Here is a 14,453-nt window from a genome sequence, read left to right as displayed (position 1 = left end):
TGGCAAGCCGCCTGGTTAGTATCAGAGCCCACTTGGGTCTAATGGCCACGACCTTAAAGTCAGCCCAGCAAGTTTGGCGGTGTGGTTTTCTGTTCCCAGCTATGCTCAGCTATGTGAAAGGCAGGGCAGAACCAGAGAGTTAGCTCTAATCAGATTTAGTTTTGCCAAGGATGCCAGAAAGAGGCAAAGAGATTGAAGGTGTGTCTAGCAAGCAAATAACACAAATCATGAAATGTAAGTGGGAAAAAGAGGGAAGGAAGGACTGAGGGGGGAGAGGGGGGGGGGGGGGGGGGGCAGGCAGTAGGGTCCAGGTGAAGTCAGGGAGCGCCAGAGTCAGAGTTCTTGAGGGAGCCCCCCTCAGGAAGACAAGAGAGGTGGCAATAATGTGGGACATTTGAAATGGAGATTAAGAAAGAGTTTCGATTATTGACAAAACCAGTAGAAATGAAATGTGAGCCCCATATGCAATTTTAAACTTTCTAGTAGTGGCATAGAAATGTGGAGACACAGATGAAAATAATTTAGATACATTAATATATTTTATATGCTCTAATATATCCAAAATATTATCATTTTGATATGTAATCACTATAAAAAAAGATTGAAGTATTTCTATTTTTTTTCCCATGCTGAGCCTTCACAATCCACTGTGTATTTTGCATTTCAAGCCCGGCTCAGTTTGGCCCACATTTCAAATGCGTCAGGGCGGAGGTTGAAATCAAGAGAGGAAAGGAGGTCAGGAGGAGTTTGAAATGGAGACTGAGAGAGTGAGAGTGAGAGCAGAGAGGGGAGGGGTGAGCTGATGTCCCTTAGTAACAAGAAGAAGTGTGCAGTTGTGATGTGAGAGTCCAAGATGGGGGGGGGGAGAACGTTCTGGAATAGTAGTGAGAAGCAAAGAAAAACACCTATTGCACCCTTAGGCCAGTTGTATGAGAATAGGAGGGAGAAAGCCACACTTGGGAAGGCAAAGGAAATAGGTTTCAATTAGAACAAAAAGAAGAAAGTGAAAGAAATAGTCAAAGCAGAAGTTGACAACATTAGAGATTTTTTTAGAGGACAGGCTGGGAGGTCCAAGGGCTACCCCAAGGGAAGGTTTCAGTATCTGGGCAGAGAAATGGCCAAAGGAGGATAAACAAGGCCGTTTGGGGATTTGTGTGGGTGATGGGGAGGCCGGAGGGTTCTGGGGCTTCTGTGGGGCTGCTGGAAGTCAGGACTCAGGACTCCGTGAGACTGGTCATGCTGGTTTCAGCAGATACGGTTGGTGAGGCTGTGTTTGTAGGAGGGGTCTTGCCAGGAGCGCACAGAGTCCTAGGGCAACCTCTCTGCCCACCAAGGTGGCATGTGGACAGGGTTGGGGGCCTGGTCCTACTGCCTCAGCAGCTCTGGAGTTCATTTTGCTCTTGTGAAGGTGAGGAAGCCAGGGGAGGCCCAGGAAGGGTTGGGGCTGGTAGCAGGATGGTGAGAAGTGATCATAATGGAGGGATTATATGGGGGCTCCCCCTGGGTGGGCATGTGGCACAGGCAGGCCCTGTGCTCGGGGCCTCAGTATATTGTCTCCGTTCAACCTCAGTACATATTATTATCCCCAGTTTGTGGATGAGAAGGTGAAGTCTTAGATGAGGTCAACTGCCCAAGGTCACCCAGGCAGTCAGAGGAGGAGCCTAATTCAAATACACCCAGCTGTGGTCCTTAAACCCCACCCTCTGTGCAGCTCAACCCTTCCCTCCCTGCCCGGATTTGGGGCCCCTGTACGATCACTGCTGGTGGCAGTGAGGGCTAGGAGCGTGGGTTCTTGGAGTTTAAGGTTTCAGAGGTGGAGACATTCTGGAGGATGACCAAGCCAGGGTGGGGCCGTGGGAATAAATGGCAGCGATGCAGGAGACAGATGGAATGAATTATTCCAAGAGGTGACGTTGGCAGGAAATAGATAAAGTGCAAGTAGGCTTGGACAAGAGCACAGGGACAGGGTCTTAAATGGCTTCAGAGGGAAGCCTGGGACACAAACCTCAAGGCAGACACGAACCTCTCAGGTCAAAGAAGTGCCTTGTCCTCCCCAGAGCCCCTGCCCCTACTACCTTGTGGGACTTCTGGCCTGGAGTCTAACTGTCGTATGCAGATTCCGCCGTGGGGTTTGGAAGATATAAACACAGCTGTGAGGACAGGGCCCCGGCTGCAGACGTGGTTGCTGGTTAACGTGAGGCTCACAGAGCTGCTGGGGGGGAGGGGGCATGTGATGGTCCCAGCCTCTGCACAGTGTCCCCAAGTCTCTGTGCTCCTCGGCCTTCCCACTTTTCCTGCTTTCAGCTTGAGATCCATTCAAGTCAAGAAACCCAAGATGTTCCCAGTGCCCACGCAGAAGCCTTGTCTTTAGAAAGTGCAGTTAAGAGAGGAGGATGCAGGAAGGGGTCTGGCTGCTGGCCTCTCCCGACACCGGGGTGTGGGCTAGTTTCTATCATCTACCTGTTACCTTGGGGAGCACAAGGAATCTAACTGATGGACTAAGAAAAGAACATACCAGAGACCCAAAGGGGATAGATGGCAGCCATCGGCTCAGCAGGGGCAGACTGAAGAGAGTTACTAAGGGCAAAGGAAACTGAGGACAGGCTTTCCTGATGAGGGCCGTACACCCCAGTTTGCACGAACGGTCTTGGTTTATGCCTGCTCTCCCTCTCCCCTTTTTTTTCTTAACATATAATGTATTATTTGCTTCAGGGTACAGGTCTGTGAATCATCAGTCTTATACAATTCACAGCACTCACCATAGCACATACCCTCCCCAATGTCCATCACCCAGCTACCCTATCCCTCCCTGCCACCCTCAGTAACCTTCAGTTTGATTCCTGAGATCAAGAGTCTCTTACAGTTTGTCTCCCTCCCCCAGTCCCATCTTGTTTCATTTTTACCCTCCCTATCCCCTATGACCCCCTGCCCTGCCTCTCAAATTCCTTGTATCAGAGAGATCATATGATAATTGTCTTTCTCTGGTTGATTTATTCCACTTAGCGTAATAGCTTCTAGTTCCACCCATGTCATTGCAAATGACAAGATTTGGGGGGTTTTGATGGCTGCATAGTATTCCTGTGTGTGTGTGTGTGTGTGTGTGTGTGTGTGAGAGAGAGAGAGAGAGAGAGAGAGAGAGAGAGAGAGATCTTCTTTATCCATTCATCTGTTGATGGACATCTAGGTTCTTCCCACAGTTTGGCTATTGTGGCCATTGCTGCTATAAATATTCGGGTGCATATGCCCCTTCAGATCCCTACATTTGTATCTTTAGGGTAAATACCCAGTAGTGTGATTGCTGGGTCATAGGGTAGCTCTATATTCAACTTTTTTGAGGAATCTCCATGCTGTTTTCCAGAGTGTATGCCTGCTCTTTCTGCATAGTGATTAATAGAGCATAATTTGCTCTTAAAAAGTTTCTTTGTTTGAAGATTATCTCATGGTTTGTCCATAAGTGAAAGTGAACTTGACCTTGTCCCACTTGCCCAGTGAGTTGTATTTTGGCATTTGGGTTCTCCAGTACCGTTTAACTTCCATATACTCTGCCAAGTGTGGGAATTCATCTCTTCATTCCAGAGTTATGACGATCCCGCAGCTCTGACCTAAGGATATCAATTAAGATGTAAATGCAACATCTGAAGTATGTTAACCATTTCCAGGGTGTCCAGGGGGAGTTGCTTCTAACATTTAGGCTTATATTAGGGGTCCCTGAAGGGCATTGATGGACAGAGATAAGAAGGGCATGGTCTTGCCAGTGGACGGATGTGGACATGAGAAGAGCCTGCAGGCCTGCCTTACAGATGCCCAGGGCTGCCCCTGGGACTTTGGCTTGTTGAGTGTGCCCTTTCCCTGCCCTCTGCAGATGGTCCTCCTGGTAAAGGAGTTCTGTTTTATGGTCAGAAATAAATGGTTGTTCTCACGACTCTATTTCTAGAGAAGTTTTTAAAGTTCCAACGTCCTGTTTGTAGCTAGTTTGGATCCTTGATTCTAGGAGGTGACATGCCCTTTTTTTGAGGGGCAAAATTCCATCAGCGAAGGAAACCCAGAGATGGAACAGCACTCGGGTACCAAGGTGACTTGGGTGGTTAGGGGATCAGTCCTGCCGCAAGCTCCCTGGCTGTAGTTCCTGTGTTGGGGTACAGCTGAGATGAGGGAGACAGCCACAGGATTCTGCTGCATGCACTTGTCATTGGCCTGGCATGGGCTAGCTGAGGGAAACAGAGCTTCCTTTTCCATGGCCGGACTAACTGGTCCATGCAGGTGGAGTCCAGAAATCAGCAGTCTTAGCCATTACCTCTTGCTCAAATGGTTGCTGAATAAATGAATAAACTGTCCTTAGGCTCCTTCCCCTAAGTTCCCCATTGTGTGCACCAGGACCCCAGCCCTGGACCTCACATCTCCTTTCAACAAGGCCAAAACATCCCAGCCCTGCCACTTTGGGTAAATTACCTAACCTCTCTGAGGCTCAGCTGTATCATCTATAAGACAAAAGTAATAATACTTGCTTTTGTGAGTGTTGTTGTGCTTAGAATTAATGTAATCTAAGCGCTCAGCCCAAAATAGGTGTTTGGGGGATGGAAGATGTTATTCTGTTGTGTCCCATTGTTGGAGGTTCCAAAGCAATTTTAAAATGTAGGGTTTGGGGAGCCTGGATGGCTTAGTCAGTTAGGTGTCTGTCTTCAGCTCAGGTCATGATCCCGGAGTTCTGGGATCGAACCCTGCGTTGGGCTCTCTGCTCAGTGGGGAGCCTGCTTCTCCCTCTCCTTCTCTATCCTGCTCTGCCTACTTGTGCTCTCTCTCTTTGTCAAATAAACAAATAAAATCTTAAAAAAAATAAAATGTAGGCATTATTATTATTCACATATGGTGAGGCCAACAGGTCAGGGGAGGACTGCCATTGAAAAGATGGCTTGTGAGGCACCTGGATGGCTCAGTTAGTTAAGCATCTGACTTTTGATTTCAGCTCAGGTCATGGTCTCAGGGTTGTGAGATGGAGCCCTGCAACAGGCTCTGAGCTGAGCACGGAGTCTGGTGAAGATTCTTTCTCCCTCTCCCTCTACCGCTCCCCACCCACTTGCTCTTTCTCTGTCTCTTTAAAAAAATTAAAAAGAAATAAATCTTAAAAAAAAAAAAAAAGATAGTTTGTTGCTCACACCACCCCATGCCACGGGAGGGCTTGGATGGGTGAGGCAGTGTGAGTGAGCTTGGGATGCAATAGCTTGAATCATTTCATCGGACTCTGCAACCTACAGCTGTCCCTGGTTGTCTGGTACCCGGCTCTGGGCTGAAAGGGCAGGTGCTCAGTGGTCTGGAGGGAGGAAGTGGTAAAGGAGGTAGTGGTCGGTCATATGGGCTGTTGTCTGGGTGGTCTGCACAGGAAGGGCTTGCCGGCAGGCGAGTGTCTTTATTTGGGCCATCCCTGGGAGGGGCAGTCTCCGCAGTCAGCAAGGCCCCAGGATGTTTAAGTATCAAATACAGAAACTAGAAAACATGGTTATTACAAAAGCCTAAATAATGGTTTGGTTTACCCAGTAAATGTGCATTTAGTTGATGAGTGTCATTTGACCGCAAACAGCCAATAGATGTTAACTGAGCTCCTGCTCTATAGGCCAGGACCTGTAGGATGCAGAAATGAGTCACAGACGCTGCTCTCCGGAAGCTGACCCCCCGCCAATCTGTATTTTTGTGAATTGATTTATGGATATGACTGTTCACATTATTACCTACCCTAATTGGCCAGTTTCCCAACAAAGCTCTGTGATGATAACTGTTGCTGGTTCCAGGCCTTAGCAGGTGACAAATGGTGAGTGGATCTGAGGTCCATTGTCTTCGCTCCGATCCACTGAACCCCTTTGGTGGCTCAGCCAGCTCTGTTTTCCAGCTGAAGCCACAAGCTGGAGGCTGCTGAGCCTGTAGGTTTCAGGGACACTTCCTCCTCGGTCCCGTACAGGTGGCATGCGTTGGGATCTTAGCCTTCCTCTTCCAAACCAGATTCACAGATTGCCCTCCCAACTCAACTGGGGGCATTGGGGGAATGAGACAGAGGTTGTTAAATGTATCCATTCCTGCCCTGAGGCTGGACCCATTCGCCAGACCAAGGCGACCAGGTGATGGGAGGGAGGTTCCACCAGCGACCGGGGAAGAGTAGGGACTTATAACTGAGCAGAACTGAGCCCTGGCTTCCACACTGCAAACACATCATCAGATGACTTATTTCCTCTGACAAGGGGCCAGGAGAAAAATTGGGAATCTTTTCGAGAGGGACCCAGGGCCACTCTGTAGGAGTGTCTTTTGGCCTGAATTTAGGCAGAACCCTAAGCCCGCTGTTTGAGTGACTGCACTGACAGCATTTCTTCTAATCCATGCCCTGCCATGGTGGGCAAGAGTGGGGCATCTTCTCCTGGCCCAGGACCCACTGCTGCTTCCTGGGGACTCCGTGGCCCCTCCCTTCCTCCTGGGTCCCTGAGACCTGCCGGCTCACCTTGACTGCCCTCATCTCCCCTCCCACCTGGCTTTCTCTCTCCATTCCTCAGCCCAGCTGCAAAATATTAGGCACCCCAGCCAGAGTCCCTTCCTCCTCCCACTTTCCTCCTACTGAAAATAAGCACACAAGCCCTTGTTTTCAAGAATTTTTATGCAGAGTAACTTGGGAAATAGATAGGGACTGAGAAGAATAACAAATACTGTAGGGACATTACAAAATTGCAAGATATCTCTAAAAGCACAAGAAGAAACTGTCCTAGGTCATCAGAACATCTAAACTTAATTAGCTCTGGCCATCCTGCCCTCCACGCAGCTCCATTTCCTAGAAATGGATGTGAATGTCTCAGACCCATCTGATCACGCAGAAGACCATGGTCACCTTTGCCTGCCACCCTTATCTGCCTCGGGGACTCAGATCTGTGGGGCCACCAGGCACAGGTGATTGCTGTTCTCTGGACAGCAGCTGGTGGTTCAGGACCCTCCCAGACTTAGGTCAGGTTCGAGGGCTGGTGCATGGCTCTCCCCCGTGGTGACTCTGCTTCACACCCTCCTCTTCCCTTTACCGAGGGAAAGCAAAGAGTGGTGCACATTCAAGCCAGAAAGGGACAGCAGCTTCAAAGACAGAGGTTATTTGGGGCTGCCTAGTACAATGAACAATGTGAGTGGTGAGTAACCAGAGTGAGGATGATGAAGTCAGCCTTGGGTGGTTTTAACAAGATCCTTGGATGAGATGAGCCCTGAGGTCCCTCCCAGCAATCAACCCTTATTTCCACCTACTGTTTATGAACTGTGGGACCAAAGAGAACAAAAGGAAAATGACTGTTTGTTGTTGGTAAAACTGAAGTAGGTGACCGCTGAATCACTTGCATCCTGTTTTCTATGTTGTTTGGAAGCCAGTTCTTTGGAATGAAGTAAATACTCACTTTTATCAATTTGTATTTTTTTTAAATGGGAGGAAAATAAATTCAAACAGATAACTCCTCAAATGCACTATACTTATGATTAAGAAATTGAAAACCTATTTTTTTCAAGGAAAGGCTAAACTGATGACAGAGATAGCTCAGAATGTTTTCCCGTGTCTCACAGTTAACACAAGACAGAGGCAGGCTTTGAACCCACCTCTACAGGGCCCCAAACTCATGCTTTCCCCCTGCAAGTGTATGAAGAAAGGGGAAATCAGAATTGCGAAGGCTCTCACCACAGTATGTCCCTGATACCAGGGACCGTCTCTTTTTCTCAGCTCAGCAGTCTGGGGATGAGTGGCTTAGAGATAAACTTTCCTTTTCTGTTCCTTAACCCTTGCTTCCATGCCCCTTCCCACCCTTAGCACACAGTACTTTAGCCCAAACTCTTTGCAGGGTCGGGGAGGCGGGGAGACTCCCGTTGCCATGATTAAAAGGAACCTTCACAATTTTAACCTGGGAATAATAAAGCTGTTTGAGAGAACCGCATTTGAATGTGTCTTATTAAAAAGGAATCAAAATTAAAAATCTAAACTAAGCTCTTAAAATAGTGAGGCTTTCATGGATTTTCCAAGAATGTGTCTTCACATTCTCTTTGATATGATAAATGCCTTACTCCCAAACTGTGTATCTCAGTGCCATAGATGTGTGATTTCATCTGGAATCAGAATCAGAAGATACAGGGGTGGGGCTCAGGCCCCAGGATGGCTAAGAAGTTCCATGCATGATTGCCCTACTCAGCCAGGATTAGCGTCAGTTCAGCCCTAATGAATTGCTCCCACAGTTTACCTACATGGGCTCTACGTGGCAATCTGATGTTGTGGGTGTGCAAGAAAAGCCAAGATTTTGTTTAATTTAATTTTAAGACCAAATTTTTGCTCAAAAATGTGTTTTCACAGCCATCGGAAATGTATCAACTATTCGCGTAAGACAAATGTAAGACAGGACCTTTGCAGCAAAAATAAATGGTTTACACGTCTTCATTCCTGCAAAGAACCTTATTGTGGTCCTGCTGTGTGCTGGTTGAGAGGTAGAGAGCAGTCAATGAGACCCACCTTGCCCCCAGAATACCTTTAGACACGTTGGCAAATAGGTGTAAATAGACGATTGTGAATAATGAGCTTAGTGCTAGCGATGTGGGCAAGGTTCTGACATCATTCTTTCAGTGGCACCTAATCCCTAATGTTCTACCTTCTAGAGTATTTTTTTTTTTTTTTTAGATTTATTTATTTGAGAGAGAGAGAGAGAGAAATAGTGCAAGTAGGGAGGAGGGCGGAGGGAGGGGGAGAATCCTCAAGCAAACTCCATGCTGAGCTAGGAGCCCGATGTGGGTCTCAAACCCAGGACCCTTAGATCTTGACCTGAGCCGAAATCAAGAGTCAGCCACTTAACCAATTGAGCCACCAAGGTAGCCCCTAGAATATTCTTAACCTTGAACATCTAAAAAGTTTGGCGTTGCTTCTCTATAAAAGAATTCTCCTTCTCTGTAAATGAAACCAATTTCGTCTTGCAGTTCACCATTGTACTGTGATTTAATTACTCTTATAGAAGTCGGTGTTTCTCAGAATGTGGCTATATACAGTACAGTCATGCTCAAGAGGACTTTAAGTGATATACAGGTATAAATTTGTTTTTTTCAATAGCTAGGGGATTTATTTTAATGTGTCATAGGAAGATACTAATTGTCCACTTACAATGATACAAAGTGTCCTTCACAAATAAGTGAAAGCTCAAAAAAAAAAAAAAAAGAGTGACAAATTAAATAACAGCCCAGAGATACTGGACTGTGGCAAAATCGTGCAGGCAACATGCAGACAGAGTGTGTGGAGGTGGGGAAACCATCGATCTGCTTCCAGCTGATCAGGAAGCCATAGGCCCCGTGCTGAGATAAACAACATCTTCCAGCCCGGCACTCAGGGGCCCGCTCTGCAAGTCACTGTGCATTTATTTTTTGGTTTCTACGTGTTTCCTTGGAGCCACTGGTCTTGCCCTCCCCAAGCCTCCTTCTCTTGGTTTTCTGATCTCCTGCAAAGCCGCCCTCTCTTCAGGAGGCTCCGACAAGATGGAAAACCCTTTCTCTTGATTCCCCTAGATCTTGGAAGAGTTTTTTGTTTGTTTGTTTTGTGTGTGTGCCATTTTCTCCCTCGATCTGGTCTTGTGTGCGACCATGTCAGCAAACAACAGCTATGTTTAATAACTAACAGCTTTGCCTGCCGCTTTGCTCATAACTGTTCTCACATGGAGGAAGAAAGTTCCCTTCTTAAAGTCACAGTTTTCAAATTTATAATAGCTGTAAATCAGACGATGATGCTGATGGGGAAGATAGTGGATTCTAACTCATCTAGAAAGGCCTGTCCTTCTCAGCCCTGCTGAGTGGCTGCCTTCTTCATGCACAATCTGGGAACCCCACACAGAATGAGTCACTGTCTCTGCCATGCAACACTGGACTTGTGCCATCCCTCTATTCCATCCCAGTTTCGTTCACACCTGTGTAACTGATGCCTGTTGACATGCCTTCTTCCCCTCAGATGTGAGGCTCTGAGGGACGGCAGCCATATTTTAATTTCTCATTCAACAAATATTTTGAATGCCTGCTATGTGCTGGGCCCTGGGCTAGGAACTGGGAAGGTGGAAGCAAACAGGATGACACTGTCTCTCCTTCGTGCAGCTTTTCATCTTTGCCTTTTATGGTGTCTGTCAGAAGTGTATTAGCTATCTGTTGCTACATAACAAGTTACTCCAGAACTTAGCAACTTAAAATAACAAAGATTTATTATCCCAGTTTCTGAGGAAGCCATGGGTTTGCAAGGAAAGCCAAGATTTTGTCTACTTTTTCAGATCCAAATTATTTGTTTACATATATATGTGTTTACATATAATCTGGCAGGAATCTGGGAGCAGCTTAGCTTGGTTCTGGCCCGTGGTCTCTCGTGAGACTGCTGGCGAGATCTTGGTCAGAGTGTGGCTATCAAAGGCTTGATTTGGCTGGTGGGTCTGCTCCCAGGCTTACCCACATGGGTCTCAGTTCCTTACCAAGTAATCCCTTCACTGGGTGTTCATGACATAGTTCCGGCTTTCCCCTGAATGGATGTTCCAAGAGAGAGAAAGTGAGTAAGGAGAAGCCGCTGTGTCTTTTGTGCAATCTCAGAAGTGACATCCTATCACTTCTGTGGGTCACACCAACCAAATCCTGGTGCAGTGCTGAAGGAGACTAGATAAGGGATAGGGTTCAACGAGAGCCATCTTGAAAGCTGGCTACCACAGTAGGGCAATTGATAGTGGGTGGTCAGTAAATGCCTGTGAAAGTTTTTACCTCAAGAATCCATGTCAACCCTTTTGTTTTTTAAATAGACTTTATTTTTTCAGAGTGGTTTTAGGTTTACAGCAAAATTAAGTGGGAAGTACAGAGCATTCCCTTATACTCCCTACCTCCACACATGCACAGCCTCTCTCAACATCCCCCACCAGCGTAGTCCATTTGCTAGAACTGATGAACTTACATTGACCTATCCCTATCACTGAAAGTCCACATAGTCTATGTTAAGATTCACCCTTGGTGTTATGTATTCAATAGGTTTAGACAAACATACAATGATATGTATCCATCATTATTGTATAATATGGAGTAGTTTCACTACCCTCAAAATCCTGTCTTCTCTTCCTTTTCATCCTCCCTTTAGACCCTGCCTTTTCCAGAATGTCATGTAGAATCATAAAGCATGTAGCCTTTTCAGGTTGGCTTCTTTCACTTAGTAATATGCATGTAAGTGTCCTCCATGTTTTTACATTTTTCTTTTCTTTTCTTTTTTTTTTTTTAACAAATAAGTGAACATATTTTTTGCCTTGGTTTTACTGACTGTATCATTCTGGAGTGTTTTTAATCTTCCAATAAGCCTAAATAATTTAAATGGTTTACCCAGCTAACATGCTGCTGCCACATTACTTTAAAAAGTCAGTAAATGTGTTTTAAGCAGACTTAGTAACTTGTCTTTCTCCTGAATCATCTTTTTTTTCCCCCTTACAATCACATTCTCTAGCTAACTTGCCAGAATCATTCATGTTCTGCTTGTCTAATGCATTTGTGGAAAACCTCTGTTTGAAATTCTTATATGTTATACTGAAGGCAGATTTTGTTTAATATACATTTGCTTAAAAAATGATGCTCTCTAAGCATCCCTCCCCTAAGAAGGGGAGGCCTGTGTTGTGCATTAGTTGATGAAGGGACCTGTCACCAGTGAGTGCTGGCTATTAAACAGAAGCCTCAGATAAAGGGGAAGGGAACCTTTCTTTCTTGATGGGAAAAAATAAAACTAGATCATTGCAGTTTGCCCCAACAAAGGCAACGAAGGAAGAGCCCAAGATTGGTTTGGGGTAAACATCAGGATAATGGCATTTCAGCATGGCAATCTTCTGACCCTTTGCAGCAGCTAGGTGGCCACTGGCATCATCTAAAGAGGAAGCAGGGAGTAGAGCAGGAGGGCTGGGACAGCTGTCAGGATAGCAAAAACTTGTATTTGTGTAGTATCCAATGCTGTGCCTCCCGTTCTGACTCTCTAGGAAAACAGCCTCATCTCTAATAAGTTGCAACCAGGGACCCAGCAGCTCTCATGAGAACAACAACAAAAGGCAAAATGCAACAAGAACCCTTCAGATTCAGGAGCAAAACAGCTTACAGGGTCTGTTGTGTAAAAGGGATAGAACATTGTGGAAAAGGAGACTTAGGGGAAGTTAAAAAGATGTACGCTTCTCGAGTCTTAGTGGAAAAGCAGGTTAACTTTTCAAAATTTGCTAACAGTTAAGGGGTGATGAGAATGGTGTTTGACTTTGTATTTCTTTAACAACTTGGTCCAAATTGTACCCGATATTTTATGGGATTATTATGTAATTGTTCTACTTAGCTGTTTGAGCAGCAGTATTTTTAGTGAAATGGAGTAAGTGAGTGGGAAAATGTTCTTCACTCAACACTACCTCTGGGGAGCCAGGACACGAGTGTGGTCACCTATCCTCTTGCTCCCGGTAACCAAACCTTCCAAAGGCCCCAGAGGTGATCATGGTACCCGAGAGGTAATGAGTAGCCCTTGAAGCATCTCACTGGCAAACCCCAAGTTGCCAAGGAATCACAAACATCATTACATCTTTAAAAACATTTCAGAGGGGTCCTGGGTGGCTCAGTTGGTTAAGCATCTGCCTTGGGCTCAGGTCATGATCCCAAGGTCCTGGGATTGAGTCCCACATCCGGCTCCCTGCTCAGCAGGAAGTCTGCTTCTCCCTCCCCCCTCTTCCCTTGTGCTCTTACTTTCTCGCTCTCTCAGATAAATAAATAAAATCTTTGAAAAAAATTTAAAAATAAATAAACATTTCTTAATATCAATTATTTTGACTTTTTTCTCCTCCCACATCTTCCTCCACGTTTAGCACACTCCAGTTAGTTAGCAACGTTGTCCATCCCAGGAGAGGGAGAATAAGCATAATAGAGGCATGCATGTTTTGGGAAAAATGTCCTCTACCAATTCCTGCCTGCCCTGCTGGGAGTCAGGGCAAGACAACCTCTCTTCTTTCCACAGTCCATGGATGAAGCAGATGGAAGTTAGTGACTTCCCAGCCTCTGCCTTGGCCATCTGAGAAGCATGCCTCGAAGGAGGAGTCCATCCGTAAACTGAAGGGGTTGTACTAACAGATCCATGAGGTCCTGTAGAGCACTGATATTTTTTGCCGTTCCGTATTGGCCAGAAGCCGATGAACCTCATGTAGTTTCACGGAATGAGGTTACTATGTCTTCCTGTTAATCTAAACCTGTGGTTGCTAACGCGTGTTCAGATCTGGCATGTAAGCATGTTTTGTTTACAGTCCCTAGTGTTTTGTAAGTTTTTTGTCTTTTGTATTATTATTATTTTAGTTGTCAACACTTTAAAAATAGGGCAATTTCTCAAAATTGCTTCTGGCTTGTCTTGAAAATTCTGTCCGGCAACACCTGGCCCTTACGCCTCCATCACAACCTCTACCACACTGGGTGTGAGCTGTCAGATTCCCCAGGCCCACGTGACCCACTTTGCTCATTTCCCTCCCTTTCTGGCCTCCGTAGAAGTTAAAGTTTGCAACCCCCGTTTTAAATTTCCTCCATATTCTCTGGGTTCCATGGGACAGTGATGCTTTTGTAAAAGACACATATTGCAGCCTATCTGAGCTTTTTCTCCTGTTTTTTACTGGCTCCAGGAGAGTGGGTTTGTTGGGCATATGAGCGGTGGGCATGCCTGTCTGGCTTGTTTATGAATGCAGAAGGTGGGAGGAGAGTCAAAAGCTCAAAAGCTTGTCATGTTCTTGAAAGTTCCCCATCATTACAGCTGCATTACAGATGTGCAGAAGGTGTATGAGAGGTTCTGTGTGAGCATCTCCATACATCAGGAGAGATGAGACCAAAAGAAAAAAAAAATAAAACACTGTGGGGTGTTCAAGTGTTTCATTTTCCTCTCCTCTTCTTACTTTTATTGTCTAGGTCCATGCCACAAGCGACGAACAGGAGGCTGCTGCACCCAGCTGGGCTCCCTGTCAGCCCTGAAGCATGCTGTCCTCGGGCTCTACCTTCTGGTCTTCCTGATTCTTGTGGGCATCTTCATCTTAGCAGGTAAGGGCACCCTCTCCTGGTCTGGCCTTTAAGGATGCAGCAGGAGGTGTGTGGGGAGCAAAAACAGATGGGAGCCTGAGAGATGGAGCCTCTGCTCTTCATTTCCCCGGTCATAAGCCTGACCACTGCTCCTGTCACCATGGAAACCACCAAGAAGGACACTGGCTGGTATTTCAGACCAGCGAACTCTTAGCCGCTTTGACCATTTCATGTGGGATTAGGAGTTGGCAGGGGATATGTGATCTTGGGATGTCCCGAGTCCAGGAGCAGAGACCTGTCTGCTCCCAGTGGCTTCTGGCTTTTCCCACATCACCCTGGGACTTGTCCATCACACTGGTCCTCCGTGGAGCACTGTGCCGTGGTTTGCACAGAGCAGGCTAAGCCCC

The 14,453-nt window shown here is 46.3% G+C and overlaps 1 protein-coding gene across 1 annotated transcript in view; it reads left to right on the top strand.

Moving 5' to 3' along the window:
- Positions 1–14,453, top strand: part of LOC111155460 (scavenger receptor class A member 5) — a 126,973-nt gene that overhangs the window by 14,949 nt on the left and 97,571 nt on the right. The window contains exon 3 of the mRNA XM_022515626.1: positions 13,939–14,067. Coding sequence (XP_022371334.1) covers positions 13,939–14,067 — 129 coding nt within the window. The remainder of the gene's footprint in view (positions 1–13,938; positions 14,068–14,453) is intronic.

The sequence above is a fragment of the Enhydra lutris genome, unplaced genomic scaffold (assembly GCF_002288905.1).
Source record: "Enhydra lutris kenyoni isolate GAN:26980312 unplaced genomic scaffold, ASM228890v2 scaffoldscaffold3, whole genome shotgun sequence".
NCBI lineage: Eukaryota > Metazoa > Chordata > Mammalia > Carnivora > Mustelidae > Enhydra > Enhydra lutris.
The sequence above is the reverse complement of the archived record's forward strand: the minus strand, read 5'-3'. Positions and strand labels throughout refer to the sequence as shown.